The 25,727-nt window shown below is 45.2% G+C and overlaps 2 protein-coding genes across 4 annotated transcripts in view; both read left to right on the forward strand.

Annotated features, from left to right (window-relative positions):
* Positions 1-6,038, forward strand: part of IMP4 (IMP U3 small nucleolar ribonucleoprotein 4) — a 6,483-nt gene extending 445 nt beyond the window's left edge. The window contains exons 2-11 of one of the 3 annotated variants that reach the window (XM_024747288.1): positions 67-186; positions 332-440; positions 2,063-2,146; positions 2,860-2,969; positions 3,048-3,180; positions 3,266-3,420; positions 3,503-3,597; positions 3,717-3,790; positions 3,871-4,032; positions 5,825-6,038. In XM_024747288.1, the coding sequence (XP_024603056.1) occupies positions 184-186; positions 332-440; positions 2,063-2,146; positions 2,860-2,969; positions 3,048-3,180; positions 3,266-3,420; positions 3,503-3,597; positions 3,717-3,790; positions 3,871-3,983 (876 nt within the window). In that variant the 5' untranslated portion in view covers positions 67-183 and the 3' untranslated portion in view covers positions 3,984-4,032; positions 5,825-6,038. The remainder of the gene's footprint in view (positions 1-66; positions 187-331; positions 441-2,062; positions 2,147-2,859; positions 2,970-3,047; positions 3,181-3,265; positions 3,421-3,502; positions 3,598-3,716; positions 3,791-3,870; positions 4,033-5,824) is intronic. The other 2 variants (XM_024747289.1, XM_024747287.1) reach the window with 2 other exon arrangements.
* A 150-nt stretch (positions 6,039-6,188) lies between these two features.
* PTPN18 (protein tyrosine phosphatase non-receptor type 18) overlaps positions 6,189-25,727 on the forward strand; it is a 20,522-nt gene continuing 983 nt past the window's right edge. The window contains exons 1-13 of the mRNA XM_024747298.1: positions 6,189-9,838; positions 11,941-12,049; positions 12,337-12,413; positions 12,493-12,588; positions 12,701-12,739; positions 22,571-22,639; positions 23,373-23,435; positions 23,657-23,799; positions 24,191-24,257; positions 24,336-24,413; positions 24,506-24,595; positions 24,859-24,947; positions 25,622-25,721. Of these exons, the coding sequence (XP_024603066.1) occupies positions 9,746-9,838; positions 11,941-12,049; positions 12,337-12,413; positions 12,493-12,588; positions 12,701-12,739; positions 22,571-22,639; positions 23,373-23,435; positions 23,657-23,799; positions 24,191-24,257; positions 24,336-24,413; positions 24,506-24,595; positions 24,859-24,947; positions 25,622-25,721 (1,113 nt within the window). The 5' untranslated portion in view covers positions 6,189-9,745. The remainder of the gene's footprint in view (positions 9,839-11,940; positions 12,050-12,336; positions 12,414-12,492; positions 12,589-12,700; positions 12,740-22,570; positions 22,640-23,372; positions 23,436-23,656; positions 23,800-24,190; positions 24,258-24,335; positions 24,414-24,505; positions 24,596-24,858; positions 24,948-25,621; positions 25,722-25,727) is intronic.

Consider the following 25,727-nt stretch of genomic DNA (forward strand, 5'->3'; position numbering starts at 1 on the left):
TCCAGCTTCGGGCTGGCCAATCGCCTTGCGACTCCCAGCCATTTTAACTTTGGGCATTCTCGGCAGCAGCAGAATCTAGTGAGGCCTCTAGCGGCCTTCTCGGTTGAGGGCGGAAGGGACGACTGCGTGGTGCTGGCGGCGCCAGAAGAGGACTCCTGGACTCACGTGGAAGTTGCGCCCAGGATGGTAATAGGGATGTTTAAGCTCCTGTTTTGGAGGTCGGGGGCTCGCGGAGGCTGGGGATGTGGCCCGTGGGCTAGGGGCAGGTGTTTCCTGGGCCCGGTCTTGCGCGGCGAAAAAGGTTTGTCTGAGCGGATCTGCTGTTTCCCAGCTGCGCCGCGAGGCCCGCCTTCGCCGCGAGTACCTGTATCGCAAGGCCTGTGAGGAGGCTCGGCGAACAGCCCAGGAGAGGAAGGACAAGGTTCGGCGTGCGCTCGAGGGTACGTCTGTCCCCGCCCCCCAGTCACGGTAAAGACCCTTGGGCTTTCCTGTTAAAACCCAACGGGAAAAAGGCCAGTGGTGTCAAACGCTTTTGATTAGCATTTACTTGTGTTAGTATGGTGAGTATCTTTTCAAGTGTTTACTGGTCATTTTCCTTTCCTGTTGGATCTTCCTGATGGGTTGCAAATGTCGATTGCATGATGGTGTGAATTACTTGTCATTTATGCTGCAGTATCCAGATTTTACAACTTGCGTAGTGATTTTATTTACAGTGTCTAGGTCTTCCCAAATTTAAACATTTCACGTGGTCCTATATTTATTTCCCCTCTGTCGTTTTTATTCTTGCTACTTTTTTTCACTACAAGGTAACAAGAATATCTTATTGTCTTTTAGTGCTGTTATGACTTCCTTGTATTTTGAAACTGTTCACTCGTGTAGAACTGAATTTTATTTGCGTTGTAAATTAGGAATTTAACTTTGCAGTATTTTCCGCGCTTTCCATTTGCCGTACTAATGAAGAGCCTGTCACACATGCCTGATTGGAAATGCCGTATTTATCCGTATTTTGTCGGTTCTCATGTTGGTGGAGCTCTGTTTCCTATCTGATAGTACATCAACTCCATACCTCTATTTTAGATTCACTTTGATTTTCTTAGGTTTTAGACATATAAAGTATATGAGGTATGTGTATGTAGTACTTATGTCAAGCGTAAAGTTAAACACCTGTGACCTATCTGCCCGTGTTAAGAAATGAAAAATGATGAATATATTTAAATTCAGAAATATTTCCTCCAACTTAGATAAACACAGTATTGAATATTGATTAAAAATGAACCATTTCCTTGCTGTTCTTTTTGAGGATTATCATGCTTGTTTGTATTCTTAAATCATATTGGTCGATTTTTAGTTGTAAAGGTAGTATTAGGTTGCGTGTATTCTTTTGCAGCTTTCTGTTTTGGTTCAGTGTTGTTTCTAAGATCCATTGAGTGTAGGTGGGGCTCCTGCAGGTTAATATTCCACGGGGTCTTCATCCATTTCCCTGTGGGTGGTGTTGAGCTTATTTTTAGTTTGGGGCAGGCCTGCTGCTGTGAACATTCTCTTACATGTGCAAGAGTTTGTCCAGGGCATGTTGGAGGGACCTGCTGGGTTCAAGGGCATGCTCCAAAGTGGGCATGCCCACAGCCTAGCCCCTCTGCCAAGTCTAGCATTAGTTCACAGAGGAAACCTCTGACCCAGAGCATCACGATTAATGATTTTATTGTAAGAGGGTTTCAGGGTTTCTGGTCCACCTTTGTATAGAAAGAGCAGTTTCCATTTATTCTTTAAAAATTAATTGTTAGTTTTTTTCTAACTACGAAGGGAGTGCATACTTGTGATTAAGTATTTTAGAAACTCTTCAAGTCTTGAGACTCAGGAACCATAGTAAATGAAATCTCCTATAACCACTGTTAGCAGGTTGGCATGTAGCCAAAAATAGTTTTACCCCTCTCCCCCAGTTACGTATCACCTCTCTACTCAGAAAGGAGTAAAAGGGGTATTTTCCCATCAAGTTTGTTCAGTGTTGTATAAACTGAAGGCTCCATGCATGTGTCTCACTAGCCCCTCTGTCTTCCCTCTGCAGAGAACCGCCTGATTCCCACCGAGTTACGCAGGGAGGCTCTGGCCTTACAGGGTTCCCTGGAGTTTGACGATGCCGGCGGTGAAGGTGACCTTCCCTGACCCTGTGAGCCAGCCTCACTCCCTGCCGTTGAGCCCACTGGCTTCCATGTCATTCCTCAGACACCTTGGAGAAAGGTTGTGCAGCTCCCACTCCTGAAACTGTCCCCCAGGTGCCCTCGTGGCTCTGTACAGATGACACCTCAGGGGACCTCTCCTTGAGTGCTTCCAATTCCATTTACATGACACAGTATTGCCCCACTTTCTGCTTTGCTTTGTCTGTTGATTGTCCCCCTTACTAGGACGGTGGGCTCTGCTGGGGCAGAACAGTGTCCATTTTGTTCATTGCTGTGTCCTCAGCTATCAGCACTTCATTGGCACTCGGGTGTCTCATTCACTGCATCATTCAACAAATATGAAAGGAATCACAAACATTATAAATATTTGTTATGAGAGAATGGAGCCGATACCTTTGGCCTTAACAGAATCTGGATTTGTGCTAACGTGGTAGCTACTAGCTCCATGTGATTACTACAGCTTCAATGAACTAAAATTAAATCAAATATAAAGATTCAGTTCCTTGGTCACACTTGTGTTTGTAGCCAGTGTGGCTGGGGGCCACCCTGTTGGCCCAGAGCAGGTAGAGAGCCTTTCCATCCTTGAAGGTATCGTCAGTGCTGTTCTAGGTGGATTTGGCCACCCCAAGTTAGCATTTCACTTCTCTAGACAACGTCATGTTCTCGCGCCTCATGCTCCTAACAGGTGTGACCAGCCACATGGATGATGAGTATCGATGGGCAGGGGTTGAGGATCCCAAGGTCATGATCACTACTTCCCGAGATCCCAGTTCCCGCCTCAAGATGTTTGCAAAGGTACCAGTAGGTGGGAGTTAGTGGGAGATGCTCAGGCCCCAGGAGCCCCAGTCCTAACCAGAGGGAGTTCATATGCAGGAGCTAAAGTTGGTGTTCCCAGGCGCCCAGCGCATGAACCGTGGCCGGCATGAGGTAGGGGCGCTGGTGCGAGCCTGCAAAGCCAACGGGGTCACTGACCTGCTGGTTGTCCACGAGCATCGAGGCACACCTGGTAAGACTGAAGGGAAGGAGCAGGGTGCTGCCATGGTGGCTGGCTGGGAGCAGAGGGTCTCTGACGGCTTACCTGGCCCTGCCAGTGGGGCTCATTGTCAGCCACCTGCCCTTTGGCCCAACCGCGTACTTCACGCTGTGCAACGTGGTCATGCGGCATGACATCCCCGACCTGGGCACCGCGTCGGAGGCCAAGCCTCACCTGATTATGCATGGCTTCTCCTCCCGCCTGGGTAAGCGGGTGAGTCTGAGGCCGTGGGGTGTGGACTGGGGGCCTGGAGTGCCAGGCTGGGCATTTGCCACTTTTCTTCTTTCTGCCCCAGGTCTCTGATATACTCCGCTACCTGTTCCCTGTGCCCAAAGATGACAGCCGCCGGGTCATCACCTTCGCCAACCAGGACGACTACATCTCCTTCCGGTGGGTCAGTGGGCTGGGCCCGAATGGGGTCTTGACCTTTGTGTCCCTGTGCTGTTTGTTGTTGACCCCGAAGCTGCTCCCTGCCTCCCCTCACTCCTACCCTGCCCCCCTTGCCCCAGGCACCATGTGTACAAGAAGACCGACCACCGCAATGTGGAGCTGACCGAGGTTGGGCCTCGCTTTGAGCTGAAGTGTGAGTTTGGGGCTTTATCCCACATCTGGTGAGGGGCATGCTGGCTGTGTAAGTGACCATATCTCATCCCCCTTCGCCAGTGTACATGATCCGTCTGGGCACGCTGGAGCAGGAGGCCACAGCAGACGTGGAGTGGCGCTGGCACCCCTACACCAACACCGCGCACAAGAGGGTCTTCCTGAGTGCTGAGTGAGCCCACTCACCAGTCAGGATGTGGACCTGGACCCGGGAGCTGGGGAGAGGTCAGAATAAAGTCTGCTTGCCACAGCACCCTGCTAGCCTCTGAGTGGCCAGGACAGGGCTGTCAGGCTGAGCGTGAAGGATGCGGGGTCCCCTCAGCTGGGGACCTGATAGCTCTGGGACATTCTCAGGCCTGGTGGTGACATCGTGTCTAGGACAAGGCAGGCCTGATGTGCTGGCTTGCCCCTGGGCCACAGAGGGTTTGGTGCTACCCTGGGAGATTTGGTGCTGCTCTCTGTCACTCAGGAGTTGGGGGCCTGTGACTTCATCATCTGGGAGTGGGGATAATGGTGTGAGCACGGAAGTCTCACTTAGAGCAGGGCTTGGCGCTGGGGCCAGCTCTCAGCCAGAGACAGACAGAAAATAAACAAGAGGCAAACCATTTATTCACTTCATTGTGGCCTCCTTTGAGTGTAATTAAAGTTCCTCAGAGATCCCAGTGCACTTGGACTCACTAGCAGTGGAAAGCTTTATAATGACCATCTTTCCCTTTAAGGATCTCCTTAGGCTCTCCCTGGATTACCGAGGATATTTCTAGGTTATCTAGGATGTCTGGTATGTGTGGATTCACCACTCTTTGATGGTCGCACACTCAAGTTGTTTCCTATTTTTACTACCACAAACATTGCTTCAAGAACATTGAACATACCTCTGTGCATATTTATGCGAGTATATTTGATGAGTAAACTACCGCAAGTGGAATTGTGTCTTGAAAATGATTATAGATGCTGCAGAATTGTCCTCCAGGAGGCTGTCTCTCCCAGCCACTATCATCAGATCTGAGTGTTTCCTGTGTCCTTGTAGGCACTGTGAACTGTCAGACTTTACATCTTGCCCGAGCTCTAGGTGCAAAACGGGTCCTCAGTTGAATTTGCATTTCTTTAATTATGACAGAGGTTACGCATCTTCAAATACTCATTGACTATTAGTGTATGTGTATTCTCTGTGACCTGTTAGCTCTTTATAGAAACAGTTGTTCACCTCTGTGTTGATTGATTAAGTCTTTTAATTGTGGAGAATTCCAAACATAAGAGCTGAGAGGACTGTACAGTGAGTCCATGAGCTCATCTCAATGTTGACCAGTCTGGTTTCCTTCATAGCCCCACCCACTCCCTTTATCCACTCCATTCGTTCATTTTGAAGCAAATCCCAGACACCATATCATTTCATCCATAAATATTTCCATATATCTCTGAAAGATGAGACTCAACAGGAATAATAATACCACTGTCGCACCTAAAAAGTCAACAATTATTCCGAATTCTACATGTTAATGTTCAGTTTTCCCTGATTACGTTATGTTTGTTTGAACTAGGATCCAACTTGGGTCCATTCATTGCAAATGATTGACAAGTCTCTTGTCTTTTTTAAAACAGCTTTATTGAGATATAATGCACATGTCCCACACAGTTCACCTGTTTAAAGTGTACAATTAAATATTTTTTTATCATATTCACAGCGTTGTACAACCATCACCACAGTCTAGCTTTAGAGCATTTTTGTCCCTCCTAAAAGAAACTCCGTACCCTTTAGCTGTCACTTCCCATTCCTCTCCAGCCATCTCCCAACTCCCAGCCCCCAGCCCCTTGTAGCCACTAATCTACTTTTGGTTTCTATAGACTTGCCTATTCTGGACATTCCATAGGAACTGTAATAGGAAAGAACCTTTTGTATTCTATTACAAGCTAATCACTAAAGGGATGTTGCCTATAAGCTTGAGTTATACATAATGGCTCATCTCTGGGAACCCTGCTTCCCAGGTAATGAGCTAAAATACCTTTGTTTAACCTACAGGAAACATCCTGACCAGGTCCACCTGTAAATGACTGCAGGGAGGAAGAAATTAACACGTCCTCTCCAGAGGCTGATGGGAACCAGGAAGTGTTTGATTTTACTTCCTCCCCTTCTAGTATAAAAGGAGCCTGAATTCTAACTCAGGCAAGATGTTTCTTTGGGGCATGAGCCCACCATCTTCTCAGTTTGCTGGCTTTCCAAATAAAGTCTTATTTCTTGTCCCAACAACTCGTCTCTCGATTATTGGCCTGTCGTGCGGCGAGCAGTATGAGCTTCAACTTGGTAATGGAACGGAATCATACGATATGTGGTGTTATTTAGCATTGTTTTCAAAATTTATCCATGTTGTAGCATGTGTTAGTACTTCATTCCTTTTTTTATTGCTAAACAGTATTCTGTTGCGTGTGTATACCTTATTTATCCATCAGTTTATGAAATTTGGTTTGTTTTTCAGTTTTGGGCTATTTTGATAATGCTGTTATGAGCATCTGTGTATAAGTTCTAAGTCTCTTTTATCCTATAGAATTCTCTCCTTTTAATTTTTTTTCTTTGTAATTTATTCAGTTAGGAAATTGGTTTGTCTTGTGGAGCTTCCAGAGTCTGGAACAAAAGCCCTCCCAAAGGCAGTTACTTCCAATCACTGGTGGATGCAGGCTGCCACTTGTAACTGGAGAGACTGGCATTTTTCCTTTTTTGCCAAATGCCAGACTTGTAGGTGGGCCAACAGGTCAGCCCACACCCAATCCAAAAGTTGGTAACAGAGTGGAGCAGTGGGAGAATTTTTTCAAATTTTTTGTTCCCTTTTGTGGCCTAGCAAAAACGGAAGTCAGAAGAACTGTTCAATAGGGATGTCAGTAGTCTCAGACTATCTCTGCATAGGCCTTCTAGGTGAGGGTGGTGTCTGCCAGGTTTCTTCACTGTTTAAAAGTTACTATTTCCCCTTGGCAACATCAGCGCAGGCTGGGTTCTTCACAGTATTGCAAAAGCTTCTCCGAGTACCTTCCAGCACCCTGTCCACTTGGCTCTGTTGGGTGGCCTAGCACTCTGAGCTGGGAAGCAGGTGGCAGACTGGCATGTGGCATGTGGGCGCTGGGGTGCTCAGGATCTTCAGGACAGTGCCAGCTGCTCCCACTGCTTGGGACTGCCGCCAGTAGGGTGCGCAAGAGGGCCAGCAGCAGCAGTGAGTCCCACTGTAGGAACACAGCTTGCAGTTCTCTGGGACAATGGAGAGGGGTGAGCCAGGGCTGCTGGTGGAGGTCTTGGGGGGTCTTTCCATCCCCTACACCCAGCCTGAGCTGAGCAGAGGGCAAGCCAGGAGAATTTGGATGTTGGAGAGACATGGAGGGATGGTCAGTGTCAGGATGGTGGTCCGGTTAAACAAGAGGAGGGTGTGTAGTAGGAGGTGGACGTGCAGCTAGAAAGATAGACACCCAACCCTGGTGGAAGCATGGCAGATGGACTAAAGTCTCAGCCACTCTGTTCACAGGCCAGATAGGCAGAAAGATTCCCAAACAGGCAGGCAAACACATAGATCCCTGGCAAGACAGACTTCTAGGTAGAGTCCCAGGGAGAGAGAGACTACAGCAGGACAGCCAGACAAATGGACAGATTATTGGACAGGTGGGAAGGTGCTCAGCCAGGCATCCAGAAAGACCTGTGTCCAGACACATGGACACCCCTCCCACCCCACTTCCAGCCAACCAAAAGACAGAATTCCTCAAGCATAGAGCCCCACAATTGTACAGGGAGACCATTAACTCGATGGAGAGACATTCCACTACCCAGTCAACTAGCCAGCCAGACCTTCAGCTTGACAGACTTACTCTTTGCCAGTAGGACCCAGCCTATGAGAAAGGCAGGTAGGTCCTCAGGACAGACAGATGTCTCCTAAGCCAGGGGGACAGATAGACATATACACCCCACCCTGTCAGACAAATAGACCCTCAGCCCCTAGTGGAACAGAAGATCCCAGAGTACCAGAACCCAGTTGCTGGGTTAGTTGGCCTGCCTCCCAGTCATCACCATAGGTGATATGGATGGCTCACTGACCCTCAATGTTGTCTCTGCTCCCCAGGTAGCACTGGCTGCCAGTGATCATTGACATCCAATGACATTCACTACCAGCAGAGTCCATAAAGCCCTTTCTTGATCCCACAGTGGCTGTTCCCCCTTTACTCTGGTATCCACTATACCCAAATGACTGCCATTAGTATCCATGATTACTCAGGGACTTGAGTCTCTGTGACTCCTCCAGTGGGCCTCCATATTTTCTCAAAGTTCACTGATACTTCTGTATCCTGCCACCCTGAGTCTCCAAGAACCCATGACCATCCAAGAAATCTCAGTGATTCCATTGACATTCACTATTGAGCCCTGGTTAGGGGTCCTCAATGACCTTCCCTGACTCTTTTGACCCCTCAGTTATTTAGTAAACTAACTGAGGAGCCAAGTCCCAATGGCTCCTCAGTTACTTTCAGTCTCTCACTGACCTCCCAGTGACTGCCATTGACGTCTACTGACAGTCTCCATGAACATCCAAGGAACTCTCACTGGCCTCCAATGAATTCACTATCAATGTCCATCCTCAGTGATCACTGCTGACCACCTTTGAACTCTTAAAGATGACAGTGATAAACAGTCAACAGTGACTCCTACTGACCTCTCAATAAGTGAAACATCCCCACTAACTGGCTTTTTGACCTCTCAGTCACTTAAACTGGGGTCAGCAACCCACAGCCTGCAGGACACACACACACAAATGGTGACACATGAAATTAAAATTTAAAGTCCACAAAGTTTGGGACACAGCCATGCTCATTCCTTTACATGTTGCCTATGGTTGCTTTCACCCTGCATAGCGGAATTGAGTAGCTGGGACAAGGACCAGAGACCCAAGCCCTTTAAGAAACAGTTTGCCTGTTCTTGACTTAACACGGATGAATTAGGTCCACACTCCTCACCCCCGAGGTGAAGGATGGGCTAGCCCATTTACACTGGCCAATCCTCGGCAGGGGCTGTAGGCTTCTCTCTGCTCTCTCCAGCCTCCCCTTGGTGGCCCTGGGAGCTGGGACAGCAGCTGTCCTCCAGTCTTCTCCACATTTTCTGAAGACAAGAGTGTGGGGACGAAGGAAAATAAGCCCCTTAAAAGCACTGAGAACACCTAGTCCCTTGGAACCCACTCCCAGAGCCTCGATTCTCAGTTTCCCAGAAGGTTTATGCGGGTTGAAATCCTCAAATTAGGACTGGATGCTGGCGCCCCCAGTTCATCCTAGCCCGACCCAGAAAAAGAAGGAGCCTCAGGAAATACACGGATTCAGTCTTTCTCACAGCCCAGGTGCCCGGGTGTCATTTTCCCCCGCGGCTACCTCCCCCGACCTCCCTCGGACCCCGCCGAAGCGCAAAGCGCGGGATAGTCCCCACCCGGGGTCCCCCAGGCAGGAGTTGCAGCTCGGTCTCGGCGACCGTCTTTACTCACAGCTGCCACGCCACCCCGGCTCGGATCCGGACACAGTCTAGCTCCCAGAAGACAGAGCCAGGGAGGCCGGGCGAGGGCGTGCAGCCATCCGCCCTGCCCGGGCGCGGACCCCGAGTCCAAGAGAGAGGAAGTGGCCATGGGACCGTGCGGACTCAGCCAGCTCACGCGGAGGCCATAAAAAAGGGAAGAGCCAGCGCAGGATCCACGTCCCTGGCCCACCCCGGGTGAACCAAGCGCTCAGGCAGCCGCCCCGGTCCGGGAGCCTGTAGGCGAGGCTGGGGCGGGCTCTGAGTGTCATTGGCCGAGGGGAGGGCCCTGTCCGCCGCTGCGCACTTCCATTGGCTGGCGAGATCTGAGGAGGGGCCTCGGCAGCCTCCCACGGAGTCTACGCTTGGTGGGAGCGCGGAGCGCTACAGGTGGACTGGGCATCGCTGGCCGGCAGCGCCATGAGCTGCAGCTTGGACGCGGCGAGGAGCTTCTTGGAGCAACTGGAGGCACGGGGAGGCCGGGAGGGGGCGGTCCTCGCCTACGAGTTCAGCGTGAGTGGCCGAGTTGGCCGGCAGCGCGCCGCGCTTCGGCTCCTTGCCCTGGACGGTCCAGACGTCTGTTCTCCTCTGCGCCCTGCTGCGCTTTCCCTCTTTCTCTCTGTCTCTCTGTCTCTCTCTCGGCCTCCAGGGGCATCTCCTCGCCTCGAGATCTCTCTGTTTTTCTCTCCCCAGCACCTCTCTCTGTCGCACTCTTTCCCTGTCTGTCTTCACCCTCTGCCAGTTGGGTCCCAGAGGGCGATGTCCACGGCCGGGTCGGGCGGGGCCGCACACGCCCTCGGGTCCCTGCGCCCTTGCCGTGCTCCCAGAATCGTCCGGTTGCTGAGCAGGGCGGGCGCTCACCTGCGCTGGGCACGCGACGCCCGAACGCTCCAGGCGACCAGGCAGTCACTCCTGTTGTCCCGGGGAGGAAGGGGCTGGGGAAAGAGGAACCAAGAGGCCCCGCTGCGGCGAGGGTGTGGACGCCGGCTCTAATAGGCGCTGTGGCCTGTGGCGCTTTATCCGGTCCCTCTGGCCTCAGTTTCTCCTTGGGTGAAATGCGGACATTGATGACTCAACTGGCCTGAGGATTAAAACAACAGGTGTGGGTAAAAAGCGCTTAGCACATCTTGAGCTCTCACTTTGTAGGCGCCTTTGTCACTAGTTTTAAATATTCTAAACTTTACAATGGGGTAGTGCAAGCCGTATGTAAAGAATGCTAGCGCAGCAGCGTCATAGGCATCGTATCTACATGTACTGAGGTATTTTAAATATAATAACATGGAAACGTGCTATGCAAATACAATATATGGTGACATCTCAAATTTAGAAATAAGTTTGGTAAATATATGTATGTATTTAATAAATGACTATATATTGTTGAGTATAATAAAAATAGATAACAGAAACATTTATGAAATAATTTTATTAATAAATAGAAAATATATAGTGAATATGTATAAATATGATTGTAAACTATAATTTACACAATAACATTGGTTAACTTCTTAAAACAGTAGAATACACATAAATACAACGTAGAATTATAATTTATCAAATAAGCAGTTATTGAAGTTCCTAAGTAATAAAATATGTAATAAATAGATAAAAGAAGTTTAAGATAAATCTAAATTTACACAAATATAAAAAATATCATATATAAGAAATGCATAATAAATGCAAAATATATAATTTATTCAATATGAAAATGTACATAATATCCAGGTAGTACATGACATCATGTCCATCCGGGTCTGGGTCCAGTCTGGGACAGTAAGCAGTACCAGCTGCTGGAGGCCACCCTCCTGCAGGCAGCCTCCCGTACTCTCAGGAGTCTTTGGGCCTCTCTAGGCCTTGGTTTCCTCATCTATATAGTAAAAATATTAATAGTGGTACCCACTACACTAGTGTGTCCACGAGGATGTAAATGACTTGATGGGTATAAGAACACTTAGAATTGTGGCTTGCACTCATCAGGGGGCTTGGTAGGTGTTACTTATTATCATCATGATTATGAATACTTGATGATGGTAATGCTGTTCACTAATTATAATAATGGAACAGTAGTAAAGCACCTATAGTATCTAGTTACATAAGTAATGTTATTCATTATAATTCACATGCATTGTATATTGTCTTATATATTGTGTATCACCATGTTTGTTATTTTAAATGCATAATATATTACAATTATTGGTCACGATACAATGTAAATACACATTGAGTGTACAGGGGGTAGATGCTCAGAGGTCTGAGTTCAATACTCACTCACTCACTGTGCCACTTCCTGGGTGGGACTTTCAGCAAGTCACTCAAGCATGTGGTGCTTCAGCTTTCTCACCGGCATGATGGGGACGTCAATAATAGTACCCACTTCGGAGGGACCCTGCAGGTGGTTCAATGCCCTCACACAGAGCCTGGCACAGAGACGGCACTCTGAGTCGCTACTATTATGGAATCATAATTAGCAGGCCCTGTGCTATCTGGACACAGCACTCACCTCTCACAGGCCACGTGCTGTGTATCCCTGTGACAGTCTCAGTGTCCCAGGACCCTGACCTGGCTCCTCTCTTGCTCTCTTCTCCCTCCCCCGGGTCTTCTTTCTGTCCTCCCACCAGGACATCCGGGCCCGCTCAGCCTCCTGGAAGACAGACAGCATGTGTTCCACTGAGGCCGGCAGTCGACCAGAAAATGTGAGGAAGAACCGCTACAAAGATGTGCTGCCATGTAAGTTGGGGGTGGGAGTGGGGACCTTCTGGAGGGAGTCGGTGCTGCTTTGCATGCCCGCACCCCGAGGCAGTGCAGGTGTTAGCCCGGATTCCCGTGCCACCACTGGGCCCCCAGAACTCTCCCTCCAAGGGCCTTGCTGTGGCTGCATTTCTCTCCAGCAGTCTGCGAGTGCACCTCGATAAGATCCCTGCTAGGTATGCTGTCCCCTGCTGGCTTTCATCTGGGAAGCCGTCAAGGCCCCTGTCACCCAAAAACTCCACGTTTCTCACCTCTCCCGCTGGCAGACGATAAGACACGAGTGATCCTTTCCCTGCTCCAGGAAGAGGGACATGGAGACTACATCAATGGCAACTTCATCAGGGTCAGGCTGGGCGTTAGGGAAGGGGCAGAGGTGGTGGAGGGGACAGCGGGATCTCCATAGTGAACTTAGCCTTTACCAGGGCACAGATGGAAGCCAGGCCTACATCGCCACGCAAGGACCCCTGCCTCACACCTTGCTAGACTTCTGGCGCCTGATCTGGGAGTTTGGGGTCAAGGTCAGCTTTGGGGGGGGTGAGGTATGTCCAACATTCTGGGTCCTCCCTTGGCCCTGATAACCACACCCCCTAAACCAAATCTCCTCCCTTTCCTCTTACCCCTCTTGTCTAGGTGATCCTGATGGCCTGTCAGGAGATTGAAAATGGGCGGGTAGGTGTCCTCAGCCCCTAGAATGCATATCCTTGTGCAGAGAGGAGACAGGAGAAATCTTGCTAGCTCTTCCCTGATGCCATGACTCAATGGCCCAGTTCTTGGTGTGACCCTCACTGTACCTCTGCTAAGCCCACTATTACTATCTTTAATTTTTTTGTTGATCTTTTACCTTTTATTCATGGGGCTCAACCCCTCTCCTGCTGGTCTTCCCGCCCCATTCCATACCATAGACCATAAGGCCCTATAACTGTGGCTTCCCCAGTACAGCTCTGATCCCTCTTTCCACCTTTCTCCCCTTTATTCACTCCACTCCAACCACCCTGGCCTTTGTTCTGCCTCGGGTCCTATGCTTTGTTCCCACTGCCTGGGACATTTTCCCCTTGGCCTGCTCCATCACCACCTTCAGGTCTTGGCTCAAATACTACTTCCTCAATGAGATCTTCCTGGATCTCACCCATTTGGAACTCCAAGCACTCTCACTCTCCTTCCCTTGTCCTACTTTCATTTTTTTCTTCACAGTTCTTACCAACTTCTAACATACAAGATAATCTACAAATGTGTTATGTATATTGTTTATTCTGTCTCCCTGATAAGAAGAAAAGTTCCATGAGGGCAGGGATCTTTGTTTTGCCCATAAGCATAAATTAGTTACTCAAAGAATGTATGTCAACATTGAAGGCACATGGTTTCTGCATCCTGGCGTGCTCCATGGACAGGGCTGGGGGTGCGGTAAGTACTGCCCCGGGATGGCTGGCTGATCATGGAGTCTGTACAATCTGTAGTGATGTACCATCTTCATTCCTAATTTTGATAGTTGGTCGTCTGTCTGTCTCTCTCTCCTACATTGGTCTGGCAAGAATAAAGACAAGCAAACTTTAGTTGTTGTACTAAATCTGTCCTGCTGCCTGTTTTTGTAAATAAAAATGTATAAGAACATAGCCATACTCATTTGTTTACATAGTGTGTATACCTGCTTTCATGCTACAATGGCCAAGTTCAGTAGTTGCAAGTTAAGTACATTGTATGGCTCACAAACTAAACTAAACTATTATCATCTGGCCATTTATAGAAAGTTAGCCAATCTCTGGGCTAGAGGCTTATCAATTTTATTATTTTTTCAAAGAAGCAGCTTTGAGTTTTATTCAGTTTCTCTATTTTTTTCATGTTTATTTCATTAATTTCTTCCCTTTATCATTTCCTTCCTTCTGGTTTAGGTTTAACTTGCTCTTTTTTTTTCTAGTTCCTTAAGCTTAGATAATAGATTTGTGATTTTTTTCACATATAAGTATTTAAAAAAATATTTATTTACTTTTTGGCTGCATGGGGTCTTAGTTGCGGCATTGGGGATCTTTTTGTTGCGGTGCGTGGGCTCTTAGTTGCGGTGCACAAGCTTCTCTCTAGTTGTGATGCACAGGCTCAGTAGTTGCGGCATGCGGGCTCTGGAGCATGTGGGCTCTGTAGCTGTGGCACACAGGCTCCAAAGTGCGTGGGCTGTAGTTGTGGCACATGGGCTCTCTAGTTGCAGTACGTGGGCTCTCTAGTTGCGGCACGTGGGCTTAGTTGCCCTGTGGCATGTTTGATTTTAGTTCCCCGACCAGGGATCAAACCGGCATCCCCTGCATTGCAAAATGGATTCTTAACCACTGGACCACCAGGGAAGTCCCCACATATAAGTATTTAATATCATTCATTTTTTTCTATGCAGTGTTCTAGCTACATCTCACAAACTGCTATGTAGTGTCTTTTTTTTCAGTTAGCTCAAAATATTTTCTACTTTCCCTTGTGATTTCTTCTTTGACCAATGGTATTTGACCATGGCTGTGCTTAAATTCCAAATATTTGGGGGCTTTTCCATATATCTTCCTGTGATTAATTTTCAGTTCCATTGTGGTCAAAGAACAACTTTATATGATTCAAATGTACTGAAACTTGTTTTGTGGCCATGAATGTGATCTATCTTGGTAAATGTTTTGTGTGCACTTGAAAAGAATGTGTATTCTGCTTTGTCGAGTGGAGTGTTCTATAAATATCAGTTAGGTCAAATTGATTGTGTCTTTTTGAAAGACACTTTAATATCTTCTATATCTTTACTGTATCTTCTATATCCTTACTGATTTCTTTTCTCTAAATGTTCCATCAATTGCCAAGAGAGGAGTGTTGAAACTTCCAGCTGTTCTATAACTGTGAATTAGGACAAGTTTCTCAATAGTATTATTCAAATCTTATTATTCTTACCTTTTTTTTTTTTTCTTTTTGGCCATGTGGCATGTGGGATCATAGTTCCCCTGACCAGGGACCGAACCTGTGCCCACTGCACTGGAAGGGTGCCCCCTGCAGTGGAAGGGCAGAGTTTTAACCACTGGACTACCAGGGAAGTCCCTATTCTTACTTTTTTTCATCTACTTGTCCTATTATTTGCTGAAAGAGGAGTGTTGAAATCTCTAACTCTGATTTTAGATTTATCTATTTCTCCTTTCAGTTCTGTCAGTTTTTGCTTCAGATATTTTACAACTCTATAATTGAGTGCTTATACAGTTAGGATTATGTCTTCCTGATGAATCAATCCTGTTTTCAATATGTAATGTCCCTTTTATCTCTAAAAGGAAAAGGGTAATATCCCTTTCTCTAAAGTGTACTTTGATATTAATATAGCCATTTAAACTTCTTTAGATTAGAGTGTGCATGATATCTCTATTTTAATTCTTTTACTTTTTATCTGTGTTCATTTTTATTTATTTAATTTATTTTTTTGGCTGCACCACGGGGCTTGCAGCCTCTTAGTTCCCTGAGCAGGGATTGAACCCATGCCCCCTGCAATGGAAGTGCAGAGTCCTAACCACTGGACTTCCAGGGAATTCCCCATTTTTATTTTTAAACTGTGTTTGTTATAGCTGGTATATTGTGGGTACTTACTTTTTTATCCAGTCTGACAATCTCTGCCTTTAATTGGAGTATTTAGTCTTTAATGTATCAATAATGTGTCTAAATCTATGATTTTGCTATTTGTTTTCATTTGTTCCATCGGTTCTTTGTTCCTTTCTTATTTTCTGTCTTCTTTTTTACTGAGAATTTTTATGACTCTGTTTCACAGTCATTATTTACTTATTAGTTATACCTCTTTGTATTATGTGCTTGTGTTCTCAGTGGAAAGTGTACTTATCACAGTCTATATTCAAATAATATTACATCATTTCATGTAAAATGTGAGAACTTTACAATAGCATATTTCAATTTTCTCTTTCCATGCTTCAAGCTGTTGTTGCCCTAGGTTTGATTCCAAATTTAAAATATACTACACAACACACTGCTATTATTTTTCCTACAGATTATCTTTAAAAAAAACAACTTTATTGAGATACAATTCATCCATCTAAAGTGTGCGATTCAATTGTTGTTAGTATATTCCTGAGTTATACAGTCATCACCACAATGAATTTCAGAACCTTTTCATCACCCCATAAAGAAGCCTTGTATCTATTAGCAGTCATGCTGCATTTCCTACCAAACTCCACCCTAGGCGACTACTAATCTATTTTTGGTCTCTGTAGATTTGCCCACTCTGGACTTTTCCTATAACTGGAATCATATGATATGTTGTCTTTCGTGACTGGCTTCTTTCACTAAGGTTGTGTTTTAAGGCTAATGTATAATGTAGCATGTATCAATACTTCACCCATTCTTATTGCTGAATAACATTCCATTGAATGGATCTACCACATTTTATATATCCATTAATCACTTCATAGAATTTGAGCTCTTTCCACTTTTTGGTGATTATGAATATTGCTGCTATAAACATTCATGTGAAAGTTTTTGTGTAGAAGTATGTTTTCATTTCTCTTGGATATATACCTAGAAGTGGAATTCCTGGGTCATATGGTAAACTCTATTTTTAACATTTTGAGGAACTACCAAACTGTTTTCCACAGTGGCTATATCATTTTACATTTCAACCAGCAATGTATGAAGGTTCCAATTTCTCCACATTCTTACCAACACTTGTTATTGTCTGTCTTTTTCATTTTTGCTATCCTGTTTGATGTGAAGTTGTACTCATTGGGTCTTTTTTTTTTTTCAATTGTGGTAAAATATACATAACATAAATTTTGCCATTTTAACGATCTCAAGTGTACAATTTGGGAACATTAAGTACACTCACAGTGTTGCAAACCGTTACCAATTCCAGAACTTGTTCATCATCCCAAACAGAAACTCTGTATCCATTTAACAGTTTCTTCCCATTTCCCCTTCCTGCAGCTGTTGGTAGCCTTTATTCTACTTTCTGTCTCTATTAATTTGCCTCTTCTAGGTACCTCATATCAGTGGAGTCATACAATACTTGTTCTTTTGTGTCTGACTTATTTCATTTATCAGGTTTTCAAGGGTCATCCATGTTGTAGAGTGTACCAGAATTTCATTCTTTTTAAGGCTGAATAACATTTCATTGTATGTATGTACCACATTTTGTTTATCCATTCACCTATTGATGGACATTTGGGTTGTTTCTACCTTTTGGTTACTGTGATAGTGCTGCTATGAACATTAGTACATAAGTGTCTGTTTTGAGTCCTTGTTTTCAATTCTTTTGGGTAGTAGAATTAATTACTGGATCATATGGCAATTCTGTGTTTAATTTTGTTGTTGTTGCTTTCCACAGTGGCTGGACCACCTTATATTCTCACCAGCAATGCACAAGTGTTCCATTTTTCCATACACTCACCAAGACATGCTATTTTCTGTTTTCACTTTTGTTTTTATTAGCCATCCTAATGGATGGGAAGTGGTATCTCATTGCAGTTTGGGTTTGCATTTGCCTAATGAGGTGGATTTGTGGATTTGGTTTACATTTACCAAACATCTTTTCATGTGCTTATTTTTCCATTTGTATGTCTTCTTTGAAGAAATATTTGTTTCAGTCCTTTGCCAATTTTTTAATTGGGTTATTTGTCTTTTTATTATTGGGTTGTAAGAATTCTTCTGAATACAAGTCCCTTATCAGTATATGATTTAGAAATATTTTTTTCCATTGTGTGGGTGTCTTTTCATTTTCTTTATAGTGTCCTTTGAATCACAAACAATTTTTAATTTTGAAGACTTCCAATCTATTGTTTTGATGTGCTTTTGATGTTGTATCTAACAAGTCATTGTCTAACGAAAGGTCAAAAAGATTTACTCCTATGTTTTCTTCTAAGTGTTTTATAGTTTTCTCTCTTATGTTTAGGTCTCTGATTCATTTTGAGTTAATTTTTGTATATGGTGTAAGACAGCGGTCCAAATTCATTCTTTTGTTTATAGATACCCAGTTGTCCTAGCACCATTTGTTAAAAAGACTGTGCTTTCCCCATTGAATGGTCTTGGTACTTTGTTGAAAATCAATTGAGTGTACACGTAAAGGTTTATTCCTGGACTCTCAATTCTATTCCATTGATCGACATGTCTATCTTTGTGCCAGTACTACACGGTATTGTAGGTTTGTGGTAAGTTTTGAAATCAGGAAGTGTGAGTACTCCAAATTTGTTCTTCTTTTTGCAAGATTTTTTTGGCTATTCTGGGTCACTTGCCATGCAGAAAAGAGTTAACATGCCAGGCATAAATGCTTATGCTTAAAAAGAACTTCCTGCAAGGTTGGCTCTTGACTGGAAATTGGATTTCTAATAAGAGTGGCTCACCAGGCCTAAACTGTTTATACAAACAACGTGTCTATGTGACAGTAGGTTTATGTGAACATCTGCTTTCCCTCTGGGAGTCTGAAGTTTTGTCACATGCTAGTCCGAGGTGCCTACATACCACATAGAGTCCCCCAGTAAAAAACCCTGGGCACTGAATTCCTAAATGTCCCTGTGGACATTTCACATGTGTGGTCACAACTCATTCTGGAGGAATTAAGCACATTCTATGTGACTCCACTGGGAGAAGACCCTTGGAAGCTGGCACCCTGTTTCCTGCAGACTTCACCCTGTGCGCCTTCTCCCTTTGCTGTTTTATCCTGCAACCTTTCATTGCGATAAATTGTAGCCACAAGTACAACTCTACGCTGAGTCCTGTGAGCCCTCCTATTGAGTCATCAAACCTGAGGGCAGTCTTGGGAATCCACAACACATTTATTAATGTTAACATATTGTTTATATATTAATGTTAAGATCAGCTTGCCCATATCTTCAAAAAGCCCTCTAGGATTCTGATAAGGATTTCATTGAATCTATCAATTCTGGGGGTGGGTGGGAGGTATTGCAAATAATAGTTTTTTAAATATGAAAATACAGTTGATTTTTCTGTATTGATTTTGTATCCTGCAACCTTGCCGAACTCGCTTATTAGTTCTAATAGTGTGTGTGTGTGTGTGTGTGTGTGTGTGTGCATACTTTAGGGTTTTCTATATATAATATCATGCTATCTGCAAGTTGACATACTTTTGCTTCCTCCTTTCCAATCTGGGTAACCTCCCTTCCTTTCCTTCTTCTTCCTTCTCTCCCTATCTTTTTTTTTCTTTTCTTTCCTTTCCTTTCCTTTTCTTTTTTCTCTCTCTTGCTTCCTCCCTCCCACCTTCCCTCCTTTCCTTCCTTCATTTCTTTTTTCCTAACTGCATTGTCTACAACTTCCAGTACAAAAAAGTGCAAACATTCTTGTCTTGTTCCTGATCTTAAGCACAAAACATTCAGTCTTTCATCATTAAGTATTAGGTTAGCTGTAGGTTTTGGTAGATATTTTTTGTTGTTGTTGGTTTTGCTTTTTAAATCAAGATGGGGAATTTCCTTTCTATGTCTACTTCCTTTCATATTTTTATATGAAAATGTATTGGATTTTGTTCAGATTTTTTTCCTGCATCTATTAAGTTGATCATGTGTTTTTGTTTCATTTTCTATTATTATGGTATATGATATTGATTGACCTTCATGTATTGATTTTCATTTATGTGTTCCTGGGGTTAATCCCACCTGATCCTGTGTAAAATCCTTTGTTAAATATTGTGTTGAGGATTCTTCTGTCTATATTCTTGAGACGCTGCTTAGTAGTTTTCTTTTCTTGTGATATCTGTCTGGTTTTGGTAGCAGAGTAATACTGGTCTCATAAAATATGTTGGCAAATGTTCCTTCAATTTTTGGGAAAAGTTTGTGAAGGATTGCTATTAATTCCTCCTTTTTTGGTAAAATTCACTAGGTTATCTTTTAAAGATGTTAAAAACGAGAAATACCTTTTACATTTAGCTACATATTTACCTTTTTCTTTACTCTTCATCCCTTTGTGTAGGTCTGTATTCCACCTGGTTCCTTTTGTATGAAAAGCTTACTATAATATTTCTCATAGTGCAGTTTTGCTTGTGACAAAGTCTCTCAGCTTTTGTCTGAAAGTTATTTTTTTTTAATTTCAGCATTTTTAGGGTGTCACAGCATTGATCTCTGGCTTGCAGAGTTTCTAACAAAATTCTGCTGTCATCCTTATTCCTCAGTATGTAATGTGTCTTTTTTATGTGTGATACTTTTAAGATTTTTTTCTTTATCATTGTTTTTCAGCAATTTGATCATGAGCTACCTTGGTGTGGCTTTCTTTATGATTATTCTCCCTCTGGTTCATTGACCTTCTTGGATCTGTGGGTTCATAGTTTCATCAAATTTGGAAAATTTTCCAGCTATTGTTTATTCAAAAATAGCTTCTATTCTCCCCTCTCCTCTCCTTCTGGACTCCAGGTACACATACATTAGGCCACTTGATGTATATTTCCACAGGTATCTGATTCTCTCTCTTAGTTTTTTTCCCCATTTTTTCTCTCTCTTTTTCATTTTGAATAGTTTCTATTGCTATGCCTTTGTGTTCACTGATCTTCTGGTGTCTAATCTGCTATTAGAGAGTGAACTTTTTTTCATATTCTTTTCCATTATGGTTTATCACAGGATACTGAATACAGTTCCCTGTGCTATACAGTAGGACCTTGTTGTTTATCCATTATATATATAATAGTTTGCATTTGCTAATCCCAAACTTCCAGTCCATCCCTCCCCACCCCCTTGCCCACAGCAACTACAAGTCTGTTCTGTATCTCTGTGAGTCTGTTTCTGTTTTGTAGATAAATTTATTTGTGTCATATGTTAGATATTTAGTGATATCCTATGGTATTTGTCTTTCTCTTTCTGACTTACTTCCCTTAGTATGATAATCTCTAGGTCCATCCATGTTGCTGCAAATGGCATTATTTCATTCTTTTTTATGGCTGAGTATATTGTATATATATACCTCATCTTCTTTACCCATTCATCTGTCGATAGACATTTAGGTTGTTTCCATGTCTTAGCTATTTTGAGTAGTGCTGCTATGAACACAGGGGTGCATGTATCTCTTCAAATTATAGCTTTGTCTGGATGTATGCCCAGGAGTGAGATTGCTGGATCATATGGTAACTCTATTTTTAGTTTTTTGAGGAACCTCCATACCGTCTTCCATAGTGGCTGCATCAATTTACATTCCCACCAGCAATGTGGGAGGGTTCTCTTTTCTCCACACCCTCTCCAGCATTTGTTATTTGTAGACATTTTCATGATGGCCATTCTGACCAGTGTGAGGCGGTACCTCATTGTAGTTTTGATTTGCATTTCTCTAATAATTACTGATGTTGAACATCTTTTCATGGGTCTTAGACAGTGAATTTTTTATTTCATATATTTTATTTTTCCTCTCTAGAAGTTCCACTAAGGTCTTTTTTATATCTTTTATTTCACTTTCATCCCTTTTGTGGTTCCCTTTTCATCTTTGAACATATTTATAATATTTATAAAGGCTGTTTCAAAGTCTTTGTCTGCTTGTTTCCTCATCTCTATTGGGTCTTTTTCTGCTGCTTTTTCTCCTGGGTATAGGTCATATTTTCTTGCTTCTTTGTATGTCTAGTAAATTTTTATTGGATGCTCAATATTTTAAATTTTACAAAAGTAAATTTTGGATTTTTTACCTTCCTTTAAAAAGTGTTGGACTTTTTGTGGAAGGCAGTTACTTTTAGATATTTGATCATTTTAAGGTTTGTTTCTAAGCTTTTGTAGGGCGAGTCTAGAGAAGCCTTTATTCTAGAACTAAGTGCTTCTACTTTCAATGTTTGATCCTTCAGGTTCCCTACTGAATGCCCCTTTTAATCACTCAGGTCTCTCCACTGTGGCTGGAGGAAATGTAAATTATTTCTGTCCCACTGTGAGCCCTAGGAAATGTTCATCTTATAGTTCCCTAGCTATTATTCCTTCAAGGGAAGTTATTCCTTCCTAGCTTCATGGGGTTTCGTGTCATATGTGCCCAGATCATTATTCAGCTAAAGACTTAAGGGGACCCCTATGCAGACTTCTGGAGTTCTTTGCTTTTGTTTGCATAGTGCTGTTCTCTCAAGACCTCTGCCTTGGCCTCCCTGAGCCAAGATCTCTGGTTCCTCAACTTAGTGGGCTCATCAAACTCTCCAGGTTCTGCAGCCTGGTTACTGCCTCTTGGCAGTAAGCCGGGGAGGTCATAAGGTTTGACTCATGTGTTTCCCGTTGTTCAGTGATCACAGTCCTGCAAGGCTGGGGACCAGTGTCTGAAAATAGTGGCTCATATATTTTGTCCAGGTTTTCGGTTGCTTACAGAAGTAGAATATTCTGGACTGTCTTCCTCCTGCACAGTCAGAAGCTCACATCTCCACTGAGTCTGTCTGTGTTTACTCTGATGAGGTTCTGCTGCCTGGCCTCCTTTGAAGTTTCAGCTGTCTGTGCTTCCACCAGCAACCTGAGCTGTCCCATGCGGGGTGTGCACGTGTTGATCTGAACTTTGAGGCAGACTCCCGCTCTTCACTCTCTGCCCTTTTCCCCTTGCCTTTTGCAGAAAAAGTGTGAGCGTTATTGGGCCCAAGAACAGGAGCCACTGCAGATTGGGCTTTTCTGCATCACTCTGGTGAGCTGGGGCAGAGGTGGGAACAGCACTTTATGAAGTCTCGGATGTTGTGGAAGATTTCACAGATGATTCTGAGTGGAAAGCTTTTGGGCTGGGCCTGAACAGTTTTCCCACAGTCCCAGTCACACTGCAGGGAGCGCTCTGGTATTAGCATTGCAAATAGTCAGAACTAATTATACACTGTTTTTGCATTTTAACCACTATCATGGTTATCTCTGTAAATGTTCATGTGCCTGGTTAGGTTCTTAAAATTCTTATTTCCCTTACCCTTTCAAAAGAACTCAGGAAAATCTCTCATAAGTCATAAATACAACTGGTATTGAATAAATACAATGAAACTTGTTTTAGAACAAAAGACGTTTCTTTGTTTCACTGTAAATGAGATTGTTGGATATTTAATCATAGTTCCTTTCTCCCCTTTGTGAAATGTTTCCTTCACAAAAGCCATGGGAGATATTCGGGCTAAATTATTTTTTAAAATATGTTGTTTGTATTTGATTTTTCTTTTGTGTTTTTTGGGGGGGCATGCTGCATGGCTTGCAGGATCTCAGTTCCCTGACCAGGGATTGAACCCAGGCCATGGCAGTGAAAGCCCAGAATCCTAACCACTAGGTCACCAGGGAACTCCCTGTATTTGATTTTTAATCAGAAATGCTTTGTTTTTTGTAAATATGTCCTTTGGCACCTGTGATCTTTGTTCTCTGCCCTCTTCTCACATGCCCCATATCCACAGACAAGGGAGACATGGCTGAATGCAGACACCACGCTCAGGACCCTTCAGGTCACCTTCCAGAAGGTACTGAAAGGGGAGGAGGAGACTCCTACCTAGGGAGAGCTGTTTCCTGTCTCTGTTTTCTCATCTGTAAAATGTGCATTAACAATAGTACCCATCTCTTCAGTTATTATCTGTTGCATTTAAACGGAGGATGTGGAGAACTAGGGCTGACATGTAGCAGGGGCTCAATAAATGCATTTCTTTCTTTTTTCATTCTTTGCCCCTCATTTCCTGTGTTTCAGGAATCCCGCTCTGTGTACCAGCTGCAGTATATGTCCTGGCCAGACAGAGGGGTCCCTCGCAATCCCGACCACATGCTCGCCATGGTGGAGGAAGCCCGGCGCCTCCAGGGATCTGGCCCCAGCCCCCTCTGTGTCCACTGCAGGTTTAGGAAAATGGGCTTTATGGGGGTCTGGTGAGATAGAGGGGATGGTGGTGGAGAGGGGACAGGGAGGATAGTGCAGGGCTTGGAGCCAGTCTTACAGTCTGAGTGCCTGTTTCAAGAAACCTGAGGCCACACTTGCTCAAGTTGCAGCTGAAATGGTTAGTATTTATTGAGCACCGACTGTCTGCTAGGGAGTAAGTACACAGTTGATGCTCAACAAATATAAGCAATTAGAAAGATTTTCCTTTCAAATTATAATCTGGGATTCTGGGAATCAAAAAGTGCTGCAGGGGACACTCCATTAAGGCCCTCACGCCCAGCCCCAAATGCCCCCTTTAAAAGGGGTTGCAGGCAGGCCCTGACCAAGCTCACTCTGATTCTCACTTGTCAGCGCGGGCTGTGGGCGAACAGGTGTCCTGTGCACCCTGGATTATGTGAGACAGTTGCTCCTGACCCAGGTATGAAGAGGGCATACAAGCGCAGTGTGGGTCCTGTGCCTATGAGGTCCTGCTCAAGTGCCCATCTCTCTGCCCTAGATGATCCCACCTAACTTCAGCCTCTTCAGTGTGGTCCTCGAGATTCGGAGGCAGCGGCCTGCAGCCATACAGACAGAGGTGGGAGCCGGGTCTCCTCGTTCCAAGGACATATCCCTCCTGTTCTGGTCTTCCCTTCTCGATGACCCCTCTTTCCTCCCCCACCCCCTCAGGAGCAGTACAGGTTCCTGTACCACACAGTGGCTCAGATGTTCCTCTCAGCGCTCCAAAATGCCAGCCCTCACTACCAGAACCTCAAGGAGGTACCAAGGCCCCCTTCCAATCCTCAGAGACCAGGACCCAGAGCAGAGGTCTATGGTCACCACCAGCGCCAGCATCCAGCCCTTGGACTCCCTCCGGGAGCAGGGACTGACGCACTATGACATCTACCTTTGTCCTCCTCCTTGCTCCCTTATCACTGTCCCCTCTTAAGCGTCCCCCACAGAGCCCACAGTGACCTCGCACCACTAGGAGCCTGGAGAGCGTCCTCCGAAGCCTCATGCCTTTCCCTCCTGCCTTTCCCCAGAATTGTGCCCCACTCTACGACGATGCCTTCTCCCTCCGGACTTCCCACACCCTTCCTGCCACAGCCCGCCCATCTGGCGGGGTCCTCAGGTACCCAGCCCCCTCTCCTCAGTCTTCCATTTTCACTTTCTCGTCCTTGGAGGCTGGCCCTTTCCTCACCCTTGAAACACCAGCCCCTTCCTTGCCGTTCAGTTCACCAAATATTCACTGGCCCTTTCTTGCAGCTGAGCTCTGGGAACCCTCCCCAAGATGATTCTTTAATCCCAGAGATCCCATTGCCTCTGCCCCTCAGGCTAGCTCCCGATGTCAGTTCTCTCCTCGCTTTTCCACTCATTAATTCAGCAGATTTCTTTTGAGGCCACCCAACTGTAAGGCCTCATGTCGGGTGCAGCAGAGACTTCAGCCCTTGGTCCCTGAGACCAGCCCTCCATTTTGAGACTCTCCCTTGCTTCTCTTTAGATGTCACTTCCTCATTCATTTATTCAACAGACAACTACACAGAAATGACCAATCCTCAATACCAATATCTTGCCCCATTCACCTGCCAGGCTGGCCCCTTCCTTCCTTCATCCACCCAACCGGCTGGGCGCTAGGGACACAGAGACGAGACCCCTTTCCCCAGAGACGCTACCACCTCGACCTCCTCGCTCCGTAACTGCGCGCCGCCTCGGGCGGGAAGGAAGCCGGTGGTTTGCACGCCGAGCGCGCTGCCCCCCTCCCTCCCCAGCCTCGGCGCCGCCGCTTCACTTCCTCCCCACCCGCAGGAGCATCTCGGTACCCGGGTCCCCGGGCCTCGCCATGGCCGACACGTACGCTGTGGTGCAGAAGCGCGCGGCCCCCGCGGGCACCGGGACAGGGGAGGGGGCGCGG

This window comes from Neophocaena asiaeorientalis, unplaced genomic scaffold (assembly GCF_003031525.2).
Source record: "Neophocaena asiaeorientalis asiaeorientalis breed wild unplaced genomic scaffold, Neophocaena_asiaeorientalis_V1.1 scaffold236, whole genome shotgun sequence".
NCBI classification, from domain to species: domain Eukaryota; kingdom Metazoa; phylum Chordata; class Mammalia; order Artiodactyla; family Phocoenidae; genus Neophocaena; species Neophocaena asiaeorientalis.